Source organism: Puma concolor, chromosome B4 (genome assembly GCF_028749965.1).
Source record: "Puma concolor isolate L17-30 chromosome B4, mPumCon1.1.hap2, whole genome shotgun sequence".
Taxonomy (NCBI): domain Eukaryota; kingdom Metazoa; phylum Chordata; class Mammalia; order Carnivora; family Felidae; genus Puma; species Puma concolor.
This window is the reverse complement of record NC_141673.1, coordinates 98871786-98893078: the sequence shown is the minus strand read 5'-3', so window position 1 is coordinate 98893078 and position 21293 is coordinate 98871786. Positions and strand designations below refer to the sequence as shown.

Below are 21293 nucleotides of genomic sequence, written 5' to 3'. Positions count from 1 at the left end.
GGTGGACTCAGCTAAATTCATCTTCTAGCCATACTGGTTTCTATTCACTGACTTGTGTGAGATTCTGAATCACGAACAGATATTGGAGAGATGTGCTTTCTTCCCCATTTCCTTTGATTAACTGGCCTATGTGATTTGGCCTAAATTTTCCTGGAAATTGTTGGACTGTCAAGGCATTGACTTAAGAGTATCTCAAATCAACAGAACATAAAAGAACGAGATCAGAAGCCAGAATATAGCTGATGCTCAACATCCTCTCCAAACCCTAAGTCTTTTTAAAGTTCCTTATGGCCAAAAAAACCTTAAATAGGTGGATATTTCTGGATTCCAGAGGTACTAGCCCATATGTGCACCCACCACCATGATGGCTTTATTTTTCTCTATATATCTTAATACTATCAAATATATTATATATCTTACTCGTTTCTGTCGGTTTATATCTGTCTTACCCCAATAGAAAGTAAGCTCCTTTTTGAAGAAGATTATTGTCTATTTAGTTACTAGAAAAACATCAGTTCTAGCACCTAGAACATCAGGTGAAATCAGCTCAATTAATGTGGAAGGAAGGAAGGAAGGAAGGAAGGAAGGAAGGAAGGAAGGTGCAGATTATATATAAATATCTGTCATATACCTATCTACTCCTGCTGAAACCTATTTATATTAATACACTCTGAAAGGCATAAACTATTTCTTAAATGCTGTTCCTTTTTTATGACTAATATTTCCCTGGTCCAAATTATAAATAATAAGAAGGTAAACAGAAAGAAAAACTATAGAAATCAACCAAACTAGGGGCACCTGGGTGGCTCAGTTGGTTAAGCACCCAACTTCGGCTCAGGTCATGATCTCGCGGTTCGTGAGTTCAAGCCCCGCGTCAGGCTCTGTGCTGACAGCTTGGAGCCTGGAGCCTGTTTCCGATTCTGTGTCTCCCCCTCTCTCTCTCTGACCCTCCCCCGTTCATGCTGTCTCTCTCTGTCTCAAAAATAAATAAACGTTAAAAAAAAATTAAAAAAAAAAAGAAATCAACCAAACGATCCCTTAAGAAACCTGCTCTTCCCTGTATAATATCGGGGCCCAAGAGAGGTGTTGATCTTCTACTGAAAGAATAAAAAAGAAGAATCTTAAACCTTTCCTGTAAAGCGAGGGCATGGACTTAACAGATTAGAATATTATTTAATAATAATTATACCCATGTAAAAAATAAATACATCATCTTTCCTAAGATTGTCTCTAGGACAGAAGACAAAAGCAGGAGTCTATATCTTTTGCTAAGGAACCAAGTTATAAAAATTCCCTTCTAAAGAATCATCTTTCCCTGGTCATTTGGCAATTTTTCTACTCTGACTCTCCTCTCTCTCCCCCTCCTTTTCTCCCTTCCTCCCTCCTTCCCTCTCTCTCCCTGCCTCCCTCTCTCAGTACTCACAATCTCTTCCTGTTTATCTCAAGACTCAGAAAAACACAACCCTCGGGAGTTTCTACAGGAGGTGTGTTCATTTTCCAGGAAACCGGGCTTCCGTAATGGAAAGCCCTTGGAGTTGAAAGTTTCACTTCTTTTTTTTTTTTTTTTTTTTTCTTTCTTTCTTTCTTTCTTTCTTTCTTTCTTTCTTTCTTTCTTTTTTTTTGATGTTGTATTTCCCTCTATTTTTCTAAGTTTAATATCCCTGAGTTTTATTCCAAGTGTCTTGATCATAAAATGAGGTCTGTCTCTAGGGGCCACCTCCACCCTGAAATAAGAAAAAAAAAAAAAAAAAAAAAAAAAACTGCCTGGGAGGTGCTTCAGTTTGGCTTGGCTTTATCGTGGTTCTATTTTTTGGAAGAGAACCCCTGTGCTGTCCCCTGAGGCATGTTTAGAAAAAGGTGTGGACAGGGCAAGGAATGGTATAAACATCCTTAGGAATAATGAGATATATAGAGAAAAAAAAAACACCCCTTTCCTGAATCTTTTTACTATAACTATATTATAAAAGGCTACAGGGCTGAGGTCAAGTTTGGAAGGCAAATTCCTTTGTAATTATAAGAAACGTTGTAGATGGAGAGACTTGGCATCCTTGACCGGTTAGTTACTCTTTCTTCATCAGGCGTCAGAAAGGGGGAGTTTCCCTTGAAAGAAAGGCTCCATTCCCAGGGCCTATAAGAAATGACACCTGTATTACCAGATGTAGTTTTTTAGTATGCCTCTGAAAGAGAAAGCATACTAAAAGCTGGAAAAGACACAGAGAATCTAAATAATTGGCACAAAGCCACATGGCAAACTAGGGCCAGAGACAGGATTCCATTATCATGCTTAACAGCACACTTTGTAGATTTCTCCTTTACCAGGACTCGCAGACATAATGTAGGCCAATTAGACCGGTGGCAAGGTGCATCATCTTTCAGAAATTATTTTTAACGTTTTTTAATCATGAGATATTGCCGCTTAGATGTCTGACTTTCAAATTTCCAATGTTGTCTTTTTAGCAACTTCTTTTTGTTTCCTTACTCCTTCCATAGGGCACAGAATAAATCTCCTCTGGGAGAATATTTGAGGGGCCGTGAGTTGAGAATATTTTTCAGTTTTCATGAAAACGCAGATTTTCATTATCTTACGATTTTATTTCAAATCCTATTCAATATTTTCATTCTCTCTAAAAGTAAATGGATGTTATTCTTCCTATCATTTCAAAAGAATATGCATCTAAAAATGTATAACCTATTTGCAGAATATCATTGAGTTTTTAACTCACTGCAATTAGAAAGTCGATTACACATATGTTTTTGAGTAAAATTTAGGTGAGTCAATTTTATATCTTAATTAAGAAGTTTCACTTATGAAACGCAATTCAAAAATAACATCGCTACTCATAAAGATTGCTAACACTCCTTGAGTTACTAAGATAAATGCCTTATGCATTATCTCGTATCTTACAACCCCCTGTGAGTAGATACTCCTCATGATCCCCATTTTACAGGCAGGTCACTGAGTCCTAGAGGGGCGAGTCACCTTACCCAAGGACACAGAGCTTTTGATAATGACAACTACTGAGTGTATTATGTGGTCATATTTCATTTGACTCATCCAAAAACTACCCAAGAGGGCACTATTTTTAACCTTCCTTTGGATTTTTATTTTTTTAAAAAAAAATTTTTTTTCAACGTTTTTTATTTATTTTTGGGACAGAGAGAGACAGAGCATGAACGGGGGAGGGGCAGAGAGAGAGGGAGACACAGTATCAGAAACAGGCTCCAGACTCCGAGCCATCAGCCCAGAGCCTGACGCGGGGCTCGAACTCCCGGACCGCGAGATCGTGACCTGGCTGAAGTCGGACGCTTAACCGACTGCGCCACCCAGGCGCCCCTCCTTTGGATTTTTAAAAACTGCAGTATCTAGGAGTTGCTTAATTTGCTTAAGTTTGCACAGCTAGTAAGTGAAGGAGCAAATGAAATTTGGCTGAAATTTTAAAATCATTTTCCTAGCCTCCCAACAGATCCCACATCAATATCTGTCCTTATATGGCAGTTCCGTATGGAATTATGGAAAGACTCTAGTGTTTTACCGCTTACTACTTTTCATTTCTTTATTGTGAAACACCTCAGAAATAGCCACCTTAAATCATACCTTCCCCACTCTGCCACCAAATGCAAGTTTAAGTTCTTCCTAAAGGAAAAACAAGTCTTCTTGGTATAAAAGACCCTGCGTAGCAGGATCCCATCCAACGTTTTAGCTTCATCTGCCAAAGGTCCCTCCTCATATGCCCCTTTTCTTTGAAGACTACGTCTCAGCCCATTAATCTACCTTGTCATTGCGTTTGACTCTGCGGGTGATTCCCCCAATGATCTTATCCTGATCTAAATTCCCATCCAAAAGTAATACTTGATCTTTTCCTTCTGAGTTCTTGCCTTTCTTAATTTTACCCACTAATACACTGCCCCAGGCTAGCTCTTACCTATCTGCTTCTGTCCCTGCCCACGTCTTCCTCACCACTAGTGCCCATCTTGCTCTGCCAAGAGCAAACGTCACCTCGTTCAAGGATATTTACATGAGTAAACACAGTCAGGAACTTGTTCATCCCTATCTGCTCTTGTGGCCTTCTACACATCCTCAATAGCGTTTCCTGCCATTTTCTTGTAATTGATTCCCATTACTCCTTTCACTTCCCCAAGCACCTAAAAATCGGCTCTCCTCATCAATGTATGGAAAACAAACGGTTGCCAGACGGGTGGCAGGTGACAGGGTGGACAAAATGAGTGAAAGAGAGTGGGAGGTACAGGCGTCTAGTTATGGAATGACTAAGTCAAGGAACGGAAGGGACAGCATGGGAAACACAGTCAGTGCGATTGCAATAGCATCGTGTGCGATGGATGGCAGCTACACTTGTGGGGAGCAGAGCGTGAACTTGTCAAATCACTAAGTTGCACAGCTGAAACCGATGAAACAGTTTGGGTCGACGATACTTGGCTTAAATAATAATAATAATAGCCTTCCATGCCTACCATCTTGCTTGATGTTAAATAGGTATGCCTTAAAGATTTGTTGGATCAGTGAGATGTGATTTATGCCATGGCATGTAAGTGACACTTTAGTTGAGGAAGGGAAGCTAAAAAGCTAGAAAAATTTGAGAATATTGTAATGAACGTAAGCAGCGGTAAAGTAGAACATAAATGTATCATTAAAGTGTTTTTATGTTTTTTTCTTAAACCCTAATATGTCTTCAGGTTCTTTTGATAGGTTTATAGTCTTCTGTTGGAACGTTAGCCTATCAGAGGAAGCATGATGAAAACACACAGGAGGGAAAATGCTGGGATTCTTCTTCTAGGGATGGAATACATTTATGCAAATAAAATGCCTCACTGGACTCTTAAAAATAATAATAATAATAATAGTAAATAATTTTCAAATGCACTTGCGCAAACTCATAATACCTCAGATCTGACACTTGATCTTTTCTCTTTACAGCTAACTCCTCAAAAAGAAAGAAATATTTAAAAAGGAAAATGACAAATTGTTTATTTTCCTATTTAACTAGGTTCCTTCCAAAGTCCTGGTATTAAAAATTACCAATAATCTATTTTTCTTCTTATTGCTAAAACAATAAATTGTTTTTAGCCTTCCTTTTGCTTGCATTTTCTGCAATATTTATTATTTAAAAATATTTTTTCATGTTTATTTATTTCTGAGACAGAGAGAGAGAGACAGAAAGAGCATGAGTGGGGGAGGGGCAGAGAGAGGGGGGTACACAGAATCTGAAGCAGGCTCCAGGCTCCGAGCCATCAGCACAGAGCCCCACGCGGGGCTCGAACTCACAAACCATGAGGTCATGACCTGAGCCAAAGTTGGTCGCTCAACCGACTGAGCCACCCAGGTGCCCCTATTATTTATTATTTTTAAAATTCACCATTGACTTTTCCATTTCTCTTGAAGTTATTGTTTTTTGGCTTCCTTAATGTCTCTCTCTCTCTCCTGGTCCACCTCTGCCACTGTTTACCATTCATTATCAGTAGCTTTTATTGGAACGTCTCATCCATCCTGCCCCTGATTCTCTCCTCGGAACTCTATTCCTTCGGGGTTTTTTTGTCTTTTCATTTTCCATTCTCCTTCTCAGTGACCTTGCTTATCCTCAGAAAGTTTAATTCTAACCAAGATGTCAACAATTCTCACATACATATGTAGCTCAAAATCCTTACTTGCAACCCACTTGCAACACATCCAAATGTCTGGGCAACTCCAACTGCCCGGAGTTTCTACCCCAATTGTTGGCAACACCATCTACAGAACATCGGTGGAACCTGATCAGCCTGTGCTCTTTCTTCCCTTGTCTTTCCACTTGTAACCAGTCACCAACTCTTTAAACTCTATCTCCTCAGCGTCTGATTCCCCCTTCTCATTCTCACACTACTTCAGTTTAGGTTCTTCCAATCTCACACTTAGCTAATGCTAACTACCTAGGTATTAGCTCGTGCAGTTTCATACTCCTGCAATGCATCTACCTCCTTGCAGCCTAGATGGTTTTCTAAAAACACAAAACTGATTACGTTAGTCCCTGTTTAAATCCTTCTGTGAGCTTATTGTACTGAATTGGAATGAAAATACCTCAATATGACATAATAGGCCCTTTTAACCGTTCCATACTAGCTCTTGTCAGCTTCCCCTCTCTCCAACTCTACCCGTCAGCCAGAACGCAGTGCTTACAGATCTCTGAAAACACAAAGTTACTTATGCCCTCCGTGGCTTTTCTGTCATGTGTCTGTCTGCCTATCATGCCCCTAACCCCTTAAACCCTCCCAGCTTTGTTTTCATATGATGTGGAACTTCCTTCCTTCCTTCCTTCCTTCCTTCCTTCCTTCCTTCTTCTTCTTCTTTTTCTTTCTTTCTTTCTTTCTTTCTTTCTTTCTTTCTTCTTTCTTTCTTTCTTTCTTTCTTTCTTTCTTTCTTTCTTTCCTCAAGTTAGTTAACATACAGCTCAGTCTTGGCTTCAGAAACTGAACCCAGTGATTCATCTCTCATATATGACACCCAGTGCTCATCCCAACAAGTGCCCTCCTTAATGCCCATCACCCATTTAGCCCATGCTCCCACCTGTCTCCCCTCCAGCAATCCTCAGTTTGTTCTCTGTGTTTAAAGAGTGTCTTACGGTGTGCCTCCCTCTCTCTTTTTATCTTATTTGTCCTCCCCTTCCCCTATGTTCGTCTGTTGGCTTTCTCACATTCCACATACGAGTGAAATACCTGTGTCTTTCTCTGAGTGATTTATTTTGCCTAATGTAATACCCTTCAGTTCCATCCATGTCGTTGCAAATGGCAAGACTTCATTCTTTTTTGTTGCCAAGTAGTATTCCATTATGTATATAAACCACAGCTTCTTTATCCATTCAACGGTTGATGGACATTTGGGATCTTTTCATAATTTGGCTTTTGGTCGATAGCCAATATCAACAAATTGGTTGATAGTGGTTGATAGAGTTGCTATAAATATTGAGGTGCATGTTCTCCTTCAAGTCAGCATTATTGCATCCTTCACAATTGCATCAAAGACCATAAAATACCTAGGAATAAACCTAACCAAAGAGGTAAAAGATCTGTATACTGAAAACTATAGAAAGCTTATGATAGAAATTGAAGAAGACACAAAACGTTAAGTTTCCTCATAAACAGGGATCATATTATATTTGCTATTACTTTGCAATATCGTATTTGGCATACCTTGCAATATGCCTGGCATGATGTAACCTTGAACATAAGTTTTTAGAAAGAAGGTATGAGGACATTGTCTTTCACTTTTACTTTTTATCTTCTGAATTGTTTAGCATTTTTTAAGATGAACATAGCTTTTATACTGAAAAAATGAAAATCGAGGAAATAAACAAGTGGACATAATTTATTTTTATTGATTTTAGAGAAAAAAAATTAATTTTCCAATCATAAGAATTTAAATCTTCTGCATTGCCAAAATATTCCCGGAGTGAGTTTTGCTCTGGTATTTTTCCCCTCCTCCTCCTCCTCCTCCTTCTCCTTTTTTTAATGTTTGTTTATTTTTGAGAGAAAGAGAAACAGAGCATGAGCTGGGGAGGGGCAGAGAGAGGGAGTCACAGAATCCAAAGCAGGCTCCAGGCTCTGAGCTGTCAGCACAGAGCCCAACGCAGGTTCGAATTCACAAGCTGCGAGATCATGACCTGAGCCGAAGTCGGATGTTGAACCAACTGAGCCACCCACATGCCCTTCCTTTGCTCTGTTATTTTTAATAGTAAAATTACATCAGATCATTTTCCTAAGAAATAATTAAACTTCAACAGTGACATCCCTTTAAATATTTGCATCAGCACAAGGTAAAAAGGAAGTATCATACATGAAGGGCAAGATAACTATTTTCAGAGGTTTGCCTTCAAGACACTTCTTTGTAACCTTTACTCCTACTGTTTCAGTTTCCCCTTCTAAGGGAAAGGTTGCCAGATGTTTCACTAAGTGTTTTATCCTGCCCCACCTACCTCTCCACCCCCTAGCTCGGCAGAACTTATTTGTACACCCTGTTCCTGATGATGCTGATCACTAATCTTTGTGAGTTCCTGGCTCTAGTTAAAGATGAAAACTGAAGTTATACACAAGCCACTTAAAACCACAGCCGTGAAAGCTGATTCTTCACAGGATTTGTTGGAGGAAAACATATCGGATCGTGTGGCTCATAATCGGTGGCTACAGAAACTGACATCCCAAAGTTGTCGCTTTGCTTCACATCAAGGAGGCTAGAAGTCCCCAGTATCTTCTTACAACTTAGTAGATAGTGTAGTAGAAAGAAAACAATAAGATAAAGTCACATTAGTGAGTCTCAGGTGGTGATCATTCAATGAACAGAAACTGAGTGGAAAGTTAATAGAGGAAAGGAAGAAAACCTCAAAGTTATTTGATAAAGGAGAAGTGGAAGGGAACGGTGAAAAAGTATGTGTCCAGATTTATAGAAGTGAAGAAAACCTGAGTGTGGCCAAACGAGAAGGACATACTACGATCCCGTCAATGATTAAGAATCTCTCTGATGCAGGGGCGCCTGGATGGCTCAGTCGGTTAAGCTTCTGACTTCGGCTCAGGTCATGATCTCGCCGTCCGTGAGTTCGAGCCCCGCGTGGGGCTCTGTGCTGACAGCTCAGAGCCTGAAGCCTGTTTCAGATTCTGTGCCTCCCTCTCTCTGACCCTCCCCGTTCATGCTCTGTCTCTCTCTGTCTCAAAAAAAAAAAAAAAAAAAAAGAATCTCTCTGATGCAGACTAACACAAAAATGTTAAACAGAACACTTAGGAATTCTCAAGGAATGGCATACTGAAAAGAAACACACAGGTATGTCTGTGGTATGCCAAGGACTTTACATAACTTCTCAACCTTAAACCCCAGCCACTCTATAAAATAGAAGTTTCATATACACAAGTGCTTAAAATATTTTGAGGCACACAACACTCACTGTATACGTGTTTACTGTCGCTAACATTTTATAAATGAAGGAATTGAGGCCCCAGAATACTTAAGTAACTTGTCCAATACCCCAGTCTGTAAGCAGCACAGCTGATATTGGAACCTGGCTCTGGGGCACCCGGGTGGCTCCGTCAGTTAAGCGTCCCACTTTGGCCCAGGTCATGATCCTGCCGCTTTGTGGGTTTGAGCCCCACATCGGACTCTGTGTTGACAGCTCAGAGCCTGGAGTCTGCTTCAGATTCTGTATCTCTCTCCCTCTCTCCCTCTCTCCCTCTCTCTCTCTCTCTGCCCCTCCCCTGCTTGCACTCTGTCCCTCTGTCTCCTATAAATAAATATTAAAAACAACAACAACAACAAAAAAAACAAAACAAAAAAAGAACCTGTTTCTGTGTTACACTGTGAGGTCTTTCCACTAGAACTCAAGTCACATTTCGCCTTACATTGACTGAGTTGCCCAGGATATAAGATCCTTCTCTCTGTATATGAATTCTATGGACTGAAAAAAAATATTTTTATTGCTATGTCAGAAAGTGAGTTATTGGAAATAGAAGCATACGGTAGAAACTTAACAAAGGTAGAAATGTAACTAAGATTAAATATTTTTATAATTCACTTCAACCATCTCAGTAATATTCTGGTAGTAAGTAGAACAAAAGGGAACGGAATGGGATGTTATTGTATCTGAGGCCGCTATTTAGATCATCGAATCACCGAATTAAGCTAAGGGGACCTTAGAAAGCATTTACTTTAATCCCACCTCATCTCACAGATGATAAAAACCAACACCTGATGTTGACATGACTCTCCAGAGGCCTCACAACTTCAAGATGCAGAATTATGACAAAATACCCAGGTTGCTGTGTCTGCTGGGAAAACTCCTTCTAAAGCCACGAGTCCCAAACCAGCGAATTCCCAGATCGGATCGCAGATGGTAAATAGAACAGCATTGGATTTGGCCTTCATGGGAAGCCGGGAAAGAGGAGGAATGCTGCTTTAATTCTACATACAATCTCACCTTTGTATACTTATACCTACTTGGTAAACACAATACACCCTTAACTGCAAACCACTGTGCTCACGATAGAATCTTAGAAACATAAACATCTTTGTTCGTACTGAGCTTAGTTTTTCAGACGTTCATATACGAGGCACGCAGGTTGTGGAAAGTGCACAGTGACAGGTAATTATCAATCATGGAAACGCTTTCTCTTTCCCTCATGTGGCGCATTCCCCAGAGAGAGAGCTCATCCTATGCATCGCCCAAGGGTCTTGCCAATTGGCACTCCGGGAGGCAGAATACCTTTGCGTCCAGCCTCTGGCTGCTGGCTTGGAGACGAGGCTCGAGAATGCACACTCACGACGGTGTCCCCATCGTCATCCAGCATGTCCCTTGTGCTGCTGTACTTGGCCCGCATCTGGATTCCTGCCGGGATGAGGCTGGGCTGCAGTTTGATTGCACCCAAGCCGCGTGGCTTCTGCGAGCACCACAGGAACTACTGCACTGAAAGTCATTCCTGATGTTCTCCTATCCCAGCGAGTAGCAGGGGAAGCCTCTGGCTCCAGTTCCTGCCTGGAGAGGCCCAGCCCCTCTCCTGGGAACTTGTACGCGGAATGCCAAATTGCTCAGGCAGAGGGGAAATAGCATGTGTTTTTCATTTGGGCGGTCTCCGTCTGAACAATTTTCGAAGGGTTGCACTTCTCGGATCCCTTTTGTTCATTTATTTATAATTCCTGTGTAAGTACAGTGCAAAAAAAAAGGGAGGGGGGCAAGACCTTATAATCACACACAGATTCTTTCAGGCTCTGCAGAGTAATAATCGGCCGAAGAGATACGTATCACCTGTTTCTTATCTACCATACACTCACTGAGTCACTTAGATGAAGGTTAACTTCTGTGCCTTTATGAAAAGAGAACAGACCACAGGGCCTCCCTCTTCCGCGAGGGCATATTGTGTAGTATGAAATGTCATATACATGGGATGTCAGCACGGAAACTATTTTGAGAACATCTCATTGATTGTGCTTTTCCATTTTACAGAAAAAGGAGATTGAAGTCCAGTGAGCTGAAGGAAGTGGTTGTTGTAAAGTCACATAGCTAGTTAGGGACAGTATTAGCTTTACAAGTGTTCCCCTATTGGACTTCTCCAGAAAAAAAGGAACTGGCAGGTGCCATTTCCCTCCCCCGCCCCTCAACATAAACAGCAACCACCTGCAGGAACCAATGCCGTGCTGATTCACTACCTAACTTGCTAATACACACCACCAGCCCCCACCCCCCCCCCCATCTTCCCATGCTGCTTCAGAAGATCTGCCCTTTCCAATTACGCTTGCCTCAGTCTTGGCACTGCAGGTCCCCTCCCCCCAGAAGACCAGTGCAAACCTTGCCAACGCCCAGTCCTCCGCCCCACAGGTTTTGCAGGGTCCCGGGCCAGTTTTGGCAGTCAGAGTGGTGGCAGTGGGTCCCACAGAGGGCTGGCAGGCACCTTATTGAAACTGTGTGCCCTGCCCATACATGCTTTGCAGATCTGGCTTTGTAAAGGTGGTGGTGGTGGCAGGTCTCATTTTGCAAGCAGACCAGCATGCACCTTACTAAAACTGTGGATCCTACCCTGGCCAGTCCCATGTCTGTGGCAGTGGCATGCCTGTTCCAAAAAACTCTTGGGCATAGCCCATTCAAATTGGGGCCCCGAGGCCGGCAGTGTGCAAGCAGCCCCAATAGGGGCCAGCATCACTCCAAAGTGACTCCTGCCCTGGCATGAGAGGAAGATAAACACACATGCCAGTTAGAGGGCTGCCCCAGCAGTGGGCTGGGGGCACACTGCGGGTTAGATTGTAGGCCCCACTCACCAAAGAAAACTTCTTAGGGGACACTACAGGGAAAGTGCCCTGCAATTTGCTACTACTGCATCTCTGGCAAATGCCTGGTCAGACTCAGCTCGAACCCAAGGTGACCCCAGACTGGTCCACTAACACCACAGAGACAAAACACTGCCCCAAACATGGAAAGAAAACCACTGCAGATGACTGGACTGAAAGAAAAGCAGTCAAGACTCAACAGCAAAGCCCACACAGCACACATAGGAGATACCCCTGAAGCACCAGGTTCAAGAGAAGGAGATGTAGCTGGCTTCCCGAACACACAGAAACAGACAGAGAGAATTCGACAAAGTGAGGAGACAGGAATATGTCCAAAATGAAAGAACAGGACAAAACTACAACAAGAGATCTAAGCAAAATGGATGTAAGTAATATGCCTTAGAGAGAATTTAAGTAATAATCATAACTTCACCCATAGGACTTGAGAAAAATGTGGAGGGTATCAGTGAGCCCCTTAAAGAGTTTAAAAATAACATATCAGAGATGAAGAGCATAATAAATGAAACTAAAAATAAACTAGATGGAATAAATAGCAGCCTAGAGGAAGCAGAAGAACTAATTAGAGACCTGGAGGACAGAATAATGCAGAGCGGTTGAGCTAAGCAGGTGAGAGAGGAAGGAAAACACGCAAAATGAGAATAGACTTAGGGAACTCAGCAACTCCATCAAGTGTAATAACATTTCCATTGTAGGGATCCCAGAAGAAGAAGAGAGAGAAGGTTTTACAGAAAATTTATTTGTAAAAATAAGAGCTGAAAACTTCCCTAATCTGGGGAAGGAAACAGATTGATATCTGTTGCAGGAGGCAACAGATCTGTTGCAGGAGGCAGAGACCCCATCAAAACCAACCCAAGGTGGTCCACACCAAGATACATATATACATACATAGTAATTAAAACGGCAAAGAGTAGTGAAAAAGAATTTTAGGAGCAGAAAAAGGGGAAGCCTATGAGGCCATCAGAGGATTTTTCATCAGAAACTTTGCAGATCAGATAGGAGTGGCATGATATATTCAAAGTGCTGAAAGAAAAAAATCGGCAGCCAAGAATACTCTATCCGGCAAGGATATTATTCAGTATATAAGGAGAGATAAAGAGTTTCCCACACAAACAAAGGCTAAAGGAGTTCATGATCACTAAGCCTACCCTACAGGAAATGTTAAAGCAGAGTCTTTGAATAGAAAGGAAAGGCCATAAGTAACAGAAAATAGGAAGCACAGACAGTAAAAAGAAGTATATCTGTAAAATGCAGTCAAGGGAGTCACAAAATAAAGATATAAAGTGTGACACTATATACCTAAAACGTGGGAAGGAAAGGAGTAATGAATGGGTTCAAACTTAAGTGACCATCAACTTAACATAGACTGCCATATACAGAAGATGTTATATACAAGCCTAATGATAAGCACAAATAAAAAACCAGTAATAGATAAGCAAAAAATAAAGAGAAAGGAATCTGAGTATACCACTAAAGAAAATGAGCAAACTGTGTGAGAAGAGAGCAAGAGGATAAAGAATCAGAGAGCTACAAAAATAACCACAAAACAAGTAACAAAACGGCGATAAATATATACGTATCAAGAATTAATGGGGCACCTGGGTGGCTCAGTTTGTTAAGCATCCGACTTCAGCTTAGGTCATCATCTCCTGGTTCATGAGTTTGAACCCCGCATCGGGCTCTGTGCTGACAGCTCAGAGCCTGGAGCCTGCTTTGGATTCTATGTCTCACTCTGTGCCACTCCCGTACTCGCACTCTGTCTCTCTATCAAAAATAAATAAGCATTTAAAAATTAAAAAAAAAAAAAGAATTATGTTGAATGTAAATGAACCAAACATTCCAATCAAGAGACACAGGGTGATAGAATGGATTAAATAAAAAAAAAAAAAAAAAAAAAAAAAAAGAACCCATCTATATGCTGCCTACAAGACACTCATTTCAGACCTAAAGACAACATGCAGATTGAAAGTGAGAGGATGGGGGAATATTTACCATGGTAGTGTATCATGGAAGAAAGCCAAGGTAGCAATATTTATATCAGACAAAATAGACTTTAAAACAGAGGCTTTAACAAGAAACAAAGAAGGATACTATGTGATTGTTAAAGGGACAATCCAACAGGAAGACATAACAATTGTAAATAGTTTTGCATACAAAAGGGGAGCACCCAAAGACATAAAATGGTTAATAATCAGGGCTCCTGGGGGACTCAGTTAAGAATCTGACTCTTGATTTCCACTCAGATCATGAGATGAAGTCCCGTGTCAGGCTCCACACTGGGTGTGGAACTTGCTTGAGATTCTCTCTCCCTCTTTTTCTGCTCCTCTCCCACTCATGCTCTCTCTCTCTCTCTCTCTCTCTCTCTCTCAAAAAAAAAAAAATACAAGTTAATAAATATTAATAATGCTAAATAAATAAATAAATAAATAAAACAAGCAGAACTAATCGATAGCAATACAATAATTGTAGGGGACTTTAAGACCCCCCCACTTACATTAATAGATCATCTAAACAGAAAATCAACTAGGAAACAGTGGCTCTGAATGGCACACTGGGCCATATGGATTTAACAGATATATGAGAACATTCCATCCTAAAACAACAGAATACACATTCTTGACAAATGCACATAGAACCTTCTCCAGAATAGATCACATATTAGACAATAACACAAGTCTCAGCAAATTCCAAGTGATCAAAGTCATACTATGTATCTTTTCTGACCAGAATGTAATGAAACTAGAAATCAATCAAAGAAAAACATGGAAAAACCACATATACATGGCGGTTAAATAACATACTACTAAACAATGAAGGGGTCAACAGCAAAAAAGGAAATTAAAAATTACATGCAGAGGGGGTGCCTAGGTGGCTTAGTTGGTTAAGTGCCTACTTTGGCTCAGGTCACGATCTCGTGGTTCATGAGTTCAAGCTCTGTGTCAGGCTCTGTGCTGACAGCTGGGAGCCTAGAGCCTGTTTTAGATTCTGTGTCTCCCTCTCTGTCCCCCTGCTACTCCCTCACTCATGCTCTGTGTGTGTGTCTCTCTCTTTCTCAAAAATACAATAAAATTTAAAAAATAATTACATGGAGCAAAATGAAATGAAAACACAAACAGTCTAAAATCTTTGGGATGCAGCAAAATCGGTCCTAAGAGGAAAGTTTAGAGCAATACAGGCCTACATCAAGAAGCAAGAAAAATCTCAAATAAACAAGCTAACACAAACTTATACCTGAAGGAACTAGAGAAAGGAGACTACACAAAACCCAAAACTAGCAGAAAGAAAGAAACAATAAAGATTAGAGCAGAAATGAATGATATAGTAACTACAAACAAAACAAAACAATAGAACAGATCAATGAAAGCAGGAGATGATTCTTTGAAAAGATCAATATAATTGATACTCCTCTAGAGAGAGGACGCAAACAAAATCCGAAATCAAAGAAGATGGGGGCACGTGGGTGGCTCAGTTGGTTAAACCTCCATCTTCAGCTCAGGTCATGATCTCACAGTTCAAGCATTTTGATAGATGTAGAAAAACATTTGATAAAGTACAACATCCATTCATGATAAAAACCCTCAACAAAGTAGGTTGAGAGGGAACATACCTCAACCTAATAAAGGCCTTATGTGAAAAAGCCACAACACACATCACACGCAATGGTGAAAAAGGGAATTTTTCCCCTAAGGTCAGGAACAAAACAAGGATGTTCATGCTCACCACTTTTATTCAACATATTACTGCAAGCCCTAGCCATAGCAATCACACAACAAAAAGAAATAAAAGGCATCCAAATTGGTGAGGAAGAAATAAAACGTTTACTATTTGCACATTATATATATATATATATATATATATATATATATATGTATAGTGCCTAAAACATATATATATAGTGCCTAAAACATACATATATATATATATGACCCTAAAGACTCCAGCAAAAATTACTAGAAATGATAAATGAATTCAGTCATTGCAGGATACAAAATCAATGTACAAATATCTGTTGCATCTCTATACACTAAATGAAGTAGCAGAAAGAGAAATTAAGAAAACAATTGCATTTACAATTTCACCAAAAATAATAAAATCCCTAGGAATAAACTTAACCAGAGGTGAAAGACCTGTACTCTGAAAATTATAAAACCCTGATGAAAGAAATAAAACACAAAATAACAAATGGAAAGACATTCCATGCTCATGGATTAGAAGAACAAATATCATTAAAATGTCTATACTACCCAAAGAAATTTATAGATTTAATTCAATTCCTATCAAAATGCCAACAGTTTTTTTCATAGAACTAGAACAAACGTTCCTAAAATTTTTATGGAGCCCAAAAGACTCAATTAGCCAATGCAAACTTGAAAAAGAAGAAAAAACTAGAGGTATCACAATTTTAGACTTCAAGATATATTACAAAGCTATAGAGATCAAAACAATATGGTACTGACACAAAAATAGACACATAGATCAGTGGAACAGAATAGAAAGCTCAGAAAATAACATATAATTATATGGTCAATTAATCTTTGACAAAGGAGGCAAGAAAAAGCAATGGGGAAAAGACAGTTTCTTCAACAAATGGTTTTGGAAAAACTGTACAGCTACATGAAAAAGAACAAACCTGGACCACTTTCTTAAACTTTACAAAAAAAAATAATCTCAGAATAGTTTAAAGACCTAAATGTGAAACTTGAAACAGTAAAAATCCTAGAAGAGATCATAGGCAGAAATTTCTCTGACATTGGCCATAACAATGTTTTTCTAGATACGTCTCTTGAGGCAAAGGAAACAAAAGCAAAATTAAACTACTGGGACTATATCAAATTAAAAGGCTTCTGTCCAGCAAAGGAAACAACCAACAAAACTAAAAGACAGCCTACTGAATGGGAGAAGATATTTGCAAATGACATATCCAACAAAGGGTTAGTATCCAAAATATAGAAAGAAATTATATAACTCAACACCCAAAAACCAATTAAAAAATGGGCAGAAGACATGAAGAGACATTTCTCCAAGGAAAACATACAGATGACCAAGAGACACATGAAAAGATGCTCAACATCATTCATCATTAGGGAAATGCAAATCAAAACCACACTGAGATAACACTTCATACCTGTCAGAATAACTAAAATAAAAAACTCAAGAAACAACAAGTGTGGTTGAGGATGTGGACAAAAAGGAACCCTTGTCCACTCTTGGGGAATGAATTGGTGCAGTCACTGTGAGAGAGTCTGGAGGTTCCTCAAAAAATTAAAAACAGAACTAATCTAGGATCCAGTAATCACACTACTGGGTATTTACGCAAAGAATATGAAAACACTAAATTGAAGGGACATATACACACCTATGTTTTTTGCAGCATTATTTACAAAGCCAAATTATGGAAGCTGTCAAATTTAGAATAAATTTAGATAAATGGAAAAGAATATATATATATATATATAATATATATATATACACATACACATATATACACATACACACACACACACACACACACACACAATGGAATATTATTCAAGCATAAAAAAAGAATGAAATCTTGCCATTTACAACAACATGGATGGATCTAGAGGTATAATGCTAAGTGAGATAAGCCAGTCAGAGAAAGGCAAATACCATATGATTTTACTCACATGTGGAATTTAAGAAACACAACAAACGAACAAAGGGGGAAGAAAAAGACAAACCATAAGACTCTTAACTACAGAGAACAAATGGTTACCAGACAGGAGGGGGGTAGGGGGATGGGTGATAGGTGAAGGGGATTAACAGTAAATTTATCTGATAAGCACTGAGTAATGTATAGAATTGACGAATCACCGTATTGTACACCTGAAATTAATGTAACACTGTATGTTACCACACTGAATTGTTTTAAGCGTTTTTCGGTGGGTAACTAGGTGGCTCAGTCAGTCAAGCATTCAACTCTTGATTTTGGCTCAGGTCATGATCTCATGGTTTGTGGGATGGAGCCCCATGTGGGCTCTGTCAGTGCAGAACCTGTTTGGGATTCTCTTTCTCCCTCTCTGCTCCTTCCTTGTTCATGTGCATGCTCTCTCTCTCTCTTTCTCTCCCAAAATAATTAAACATTAAAAAAAGTGTTCTTCTGTTGCCAATTCAATCATCTTTTTTTCTTACAGTATATGAACTCAGTTTAACATTTTATAGCATATTTGGTACACCATGATCATGAACAATCACACATTTAGCTGGAAGTCAGGACTTTTGCAATTATTGCTAACTACATGTGATTTTTTATGTGACTCCAGGAAGCCGGGTAATAATTTTTGCCTAAATTTCCTAACCTGAGAAGACTGTTTTAGCTAATGTCCAAAAATCCTTTCTGAACCAACACAATATAATTATATTATTCTACCAATACTTTTCTATATTTTAGTTGATATCTTGGCTAAATCAAGCATACTAAATATAAAGAAGTGGAGAAGATGCTTGGGTGGGGTCGGGCAGGCCCTATGAGGGCAGGATTAGGAAACACACATTCTAGATTTATCATGTGTCTCCAACCGTGTATTGTTCATCAAGTTATTCTAGATAAAACGAACATAAAGACATTTTCTCTTGCATTATGCCTTGTAAAAAGTAGTAAAGCCAAAATTATTTGGTCATTTGCATTGGATTGATGTATTAGAAAATGGTACAGGAGCTAAGGCAGTAAAAAAGTTTGAAGTGAGGGGCATGTGGGTGGCTCAGTAGGTTAAACATCCAACTCTTGATTTTGGCTCAGCTCATGATCTCACAGTTCATGGGATTGAGCCCTACAGTGGACACTGCTGACAGTGAAGATCCTACTTGGGATTCTCTCTCTCTCTCTCTCTCTCTCTCTCTCTCTCTCTCTCTCTCTCTCCCCCCCCCCACCCTCTGCCCCTTCCTTGCTCATGCTCTCTCTCTCTCAAAATAAATAAATGGATAAACTTTTTAAATAATTTAATTTAATTTAATTTAATTTAATTTAATTTAAATAAAACTTGAAAGGAGAGGTAAGTGAAGCACACAGTAGAAAGAAGCAGGAAGATCAAATATTAGAAACTGCAACAGCTGGGGCCTGAAAAAAATAAAGTTAGAAGGTGTTAACAATTATGATTTTCCTGAAATATCAATTAAAACTCTTCTCCATTCACTGATTCAAGTAGATTCTTGATACTTTTCGCCACAAAACCTACATTACCATTTCTCCTACCTGTCCTTGAACATTTACTTTTTTTTCAACAATGACAAAAATATCTTTTGAACACCTACTTTAATTCAGGTGCTAGTCTCAGATTCTAGTTTTGTAAAACAAAACGCTCTGCCCTTTGGAGCCTATGTTCTAGGAGGAAGGCAGAGGATATACAAGAAAGACAGTAAGCAAATAATAGAGCATATTAGACTAGGACAAGACTTATGAAAATATGTTGGAAGGTAAGGGAGATTGAGAATATACAAAAAGGAGGGTTGATAATTTTATTTATTTATTTATTTATTTATTTATTTATTTATTTACATACTTATTTATTTGAGAGAGAGAGGGAGAGAGAATCCCTAGCAGGCTCTGCCCTGTCAGCGCAGAGCCCGATGTGGGGCTCGATCTCACAAACCACGAGATCATGACCTGAGCTGAGATCAAGAGTCAGATGCTTAACCCAACAGAGTCACCCAGGCTCCCGGAGGGTTGGTAATTTTAAATTAGGCAGTTGACGTCAGCCTCATTAAGAAAGTGATATTTGTGCAGAGCCTTGAAAGAAGTGAAAGAGTGCATCCTGCAGATTATCTAGGGTAAGAATCATTCAGGTTAAGGGAACAGAAAGCTCGAAGCATGCCAGTTATTATGAAACAAGAGAGAAACCAGTGTCCTAGATGGAATAAATGAAGAGGGGAAAAGTAGATTAGGTCAAAGAAGTAAAGCGGCCCACGGTAATTGTCTCACAGACCATTGAAAAGGTCTTTTCTTTTTTGTTTTGATTTACCTATATTTATTTTTACTCTGAGATACGTGGGAAGTGAGGTGAATTTTAGCAGAGGCTTGACATGATTTGTTTTCAGTTTAGAAGAATCACTCTGCCATGTTGGCAAAAGACCTTAGAAGGGCAAGGGTGGACACTGGGAGATTACTCCGAAAATTACTGCAGTGCCTCAGGCCAGAGAAGATGGTGGTCGTCGAACAGGAAAGTGTTTCCTCTAGTATGATCATTACCCACCTTGAATTTACCCTTTGGAACTAAGTTCAGTTAGCAGCCATCCTCCCTTTTCTGTCTCTTGCAACAGGTTCATGTTTTCTGTTCATTCCAACATCCGTGTCCACGTAAACTGTGGTATAACCATGTATTGATGAGTCAGGTATAGTATGCTTTGGAAAGCCTAGAGCTAGCTTACTGTATGCCAAAGTTGTGTCACAGTCACACTTTTATCTTTAAATCACAGCTTATCATTGCCTAACCTGTCTGCTGTAAGTACAGCTGGACATTCAGCACCCAGAATTATTTTTCTTGATGATTATGATTTCCTCAAATCATTCACTCTGTCCTTGGGACTCAGGAGGCTCGGATCAAGCCAAAAGCAAAACTAAAATACAAAATCTTCAAAATCTCACCTTCTGCCTTAATTTAACTCTTAACCTGAATTGACTTTGCCCTTGCCACATTTCTTTTGGTATGTGTGACAATACACAAGCTTGCCTATTAAAGGGCACGAGGAGGGGCGGCTCAGGTCATGATCTCGCGGTTGGTGGGTTAGAACCCCGCGTCGGGCTCTGTGCTGATGGCTCAGAGCCTGGAGCCTGCTTTGGATTCTGTGTCTCCCTCTCTCTCTGCCCCTCCCCTGTTCACACTCTGTCTCTGTCTCAAAAATAAATATTGAAAAAAAATTAAAAATAAAATAAAATAAAAGGCATGAGGAAATTTCACCAAAAATCTCTAGCGTCTTCTCTTAGATTTTTAAATACTTGAGAACCCAAATTTATTCTTCAATCTAAAATGACTCTACTATTCTCCCCAGTGCCAGAATCATTATCATTTTCCAATGGGGAGAGGGCGTATTGCGATAGTGTTTATTACACACAGCATTTGGAGGCCAGAAGTTTCTTTAACATTTTTGATTACAGTGATTCACATAGCATACAATTACACATTTTAAAGTGAAAAATCCAGTAACTTGGCATGATTTCTGTTCACTTGTTAATAACCACGGGAACGTTGTAACTCCCTCTCCGCTAATAAAAGGAAGACCCTTTTGGGAATAAAAATAGCACCAACAGGAAAATGTAAGAGAAAAAAAAAAAGAGACAAATCCTCATATGAGGAAACATGTTCCAATAATACCTTTTTACAGGCATTATTGAGAAAGTGCTAAAAACTTCCAAATGTTAATCATCAAAAATTGTACGACACGTTTTGCCTTCCAGAATGTTAACACCACTGCAATGGGATTGTTTTTTTCTTTTTTTTTTTTTTTCAACGTTTATTTATTTTTGGGACAGAGA

General features: G+C 39.5%; 1 protein-coding gene across 3 annotated transcripts in view; it reads right to left on the bottom strand.

The window, feature by feature from the left end:
• The window catches only part of CLEC1A (C-type lectin domain family 1 member A), a 30912-nt gene extending 20342 nt beyond the window's left edge, over positions 1-10570 (bottom strand). The window contains exon 1 of one of the 3 annotated variants that reach the window (XR_015253812.1): positions 10230-10569. Coding sequence is in view for 1 of the 3 variants with exons in the window: in XM_086714112.1 (XP_086570238.1) it covers positions 10230-10344 (115 nt within the window). In the remaining 2 variants the exon portion in view is untranslated. Of the gene's footprint in view, positions 1-10229 lie in introns of all 3 variants that reach the window. The other 2 variants (XR_015253811.1, XM_086714112.1) reach the window with 2 other exon arrangements.
• Between the last annotated feature and the right edge of the window lie 10723 nt (positions 10571-21293).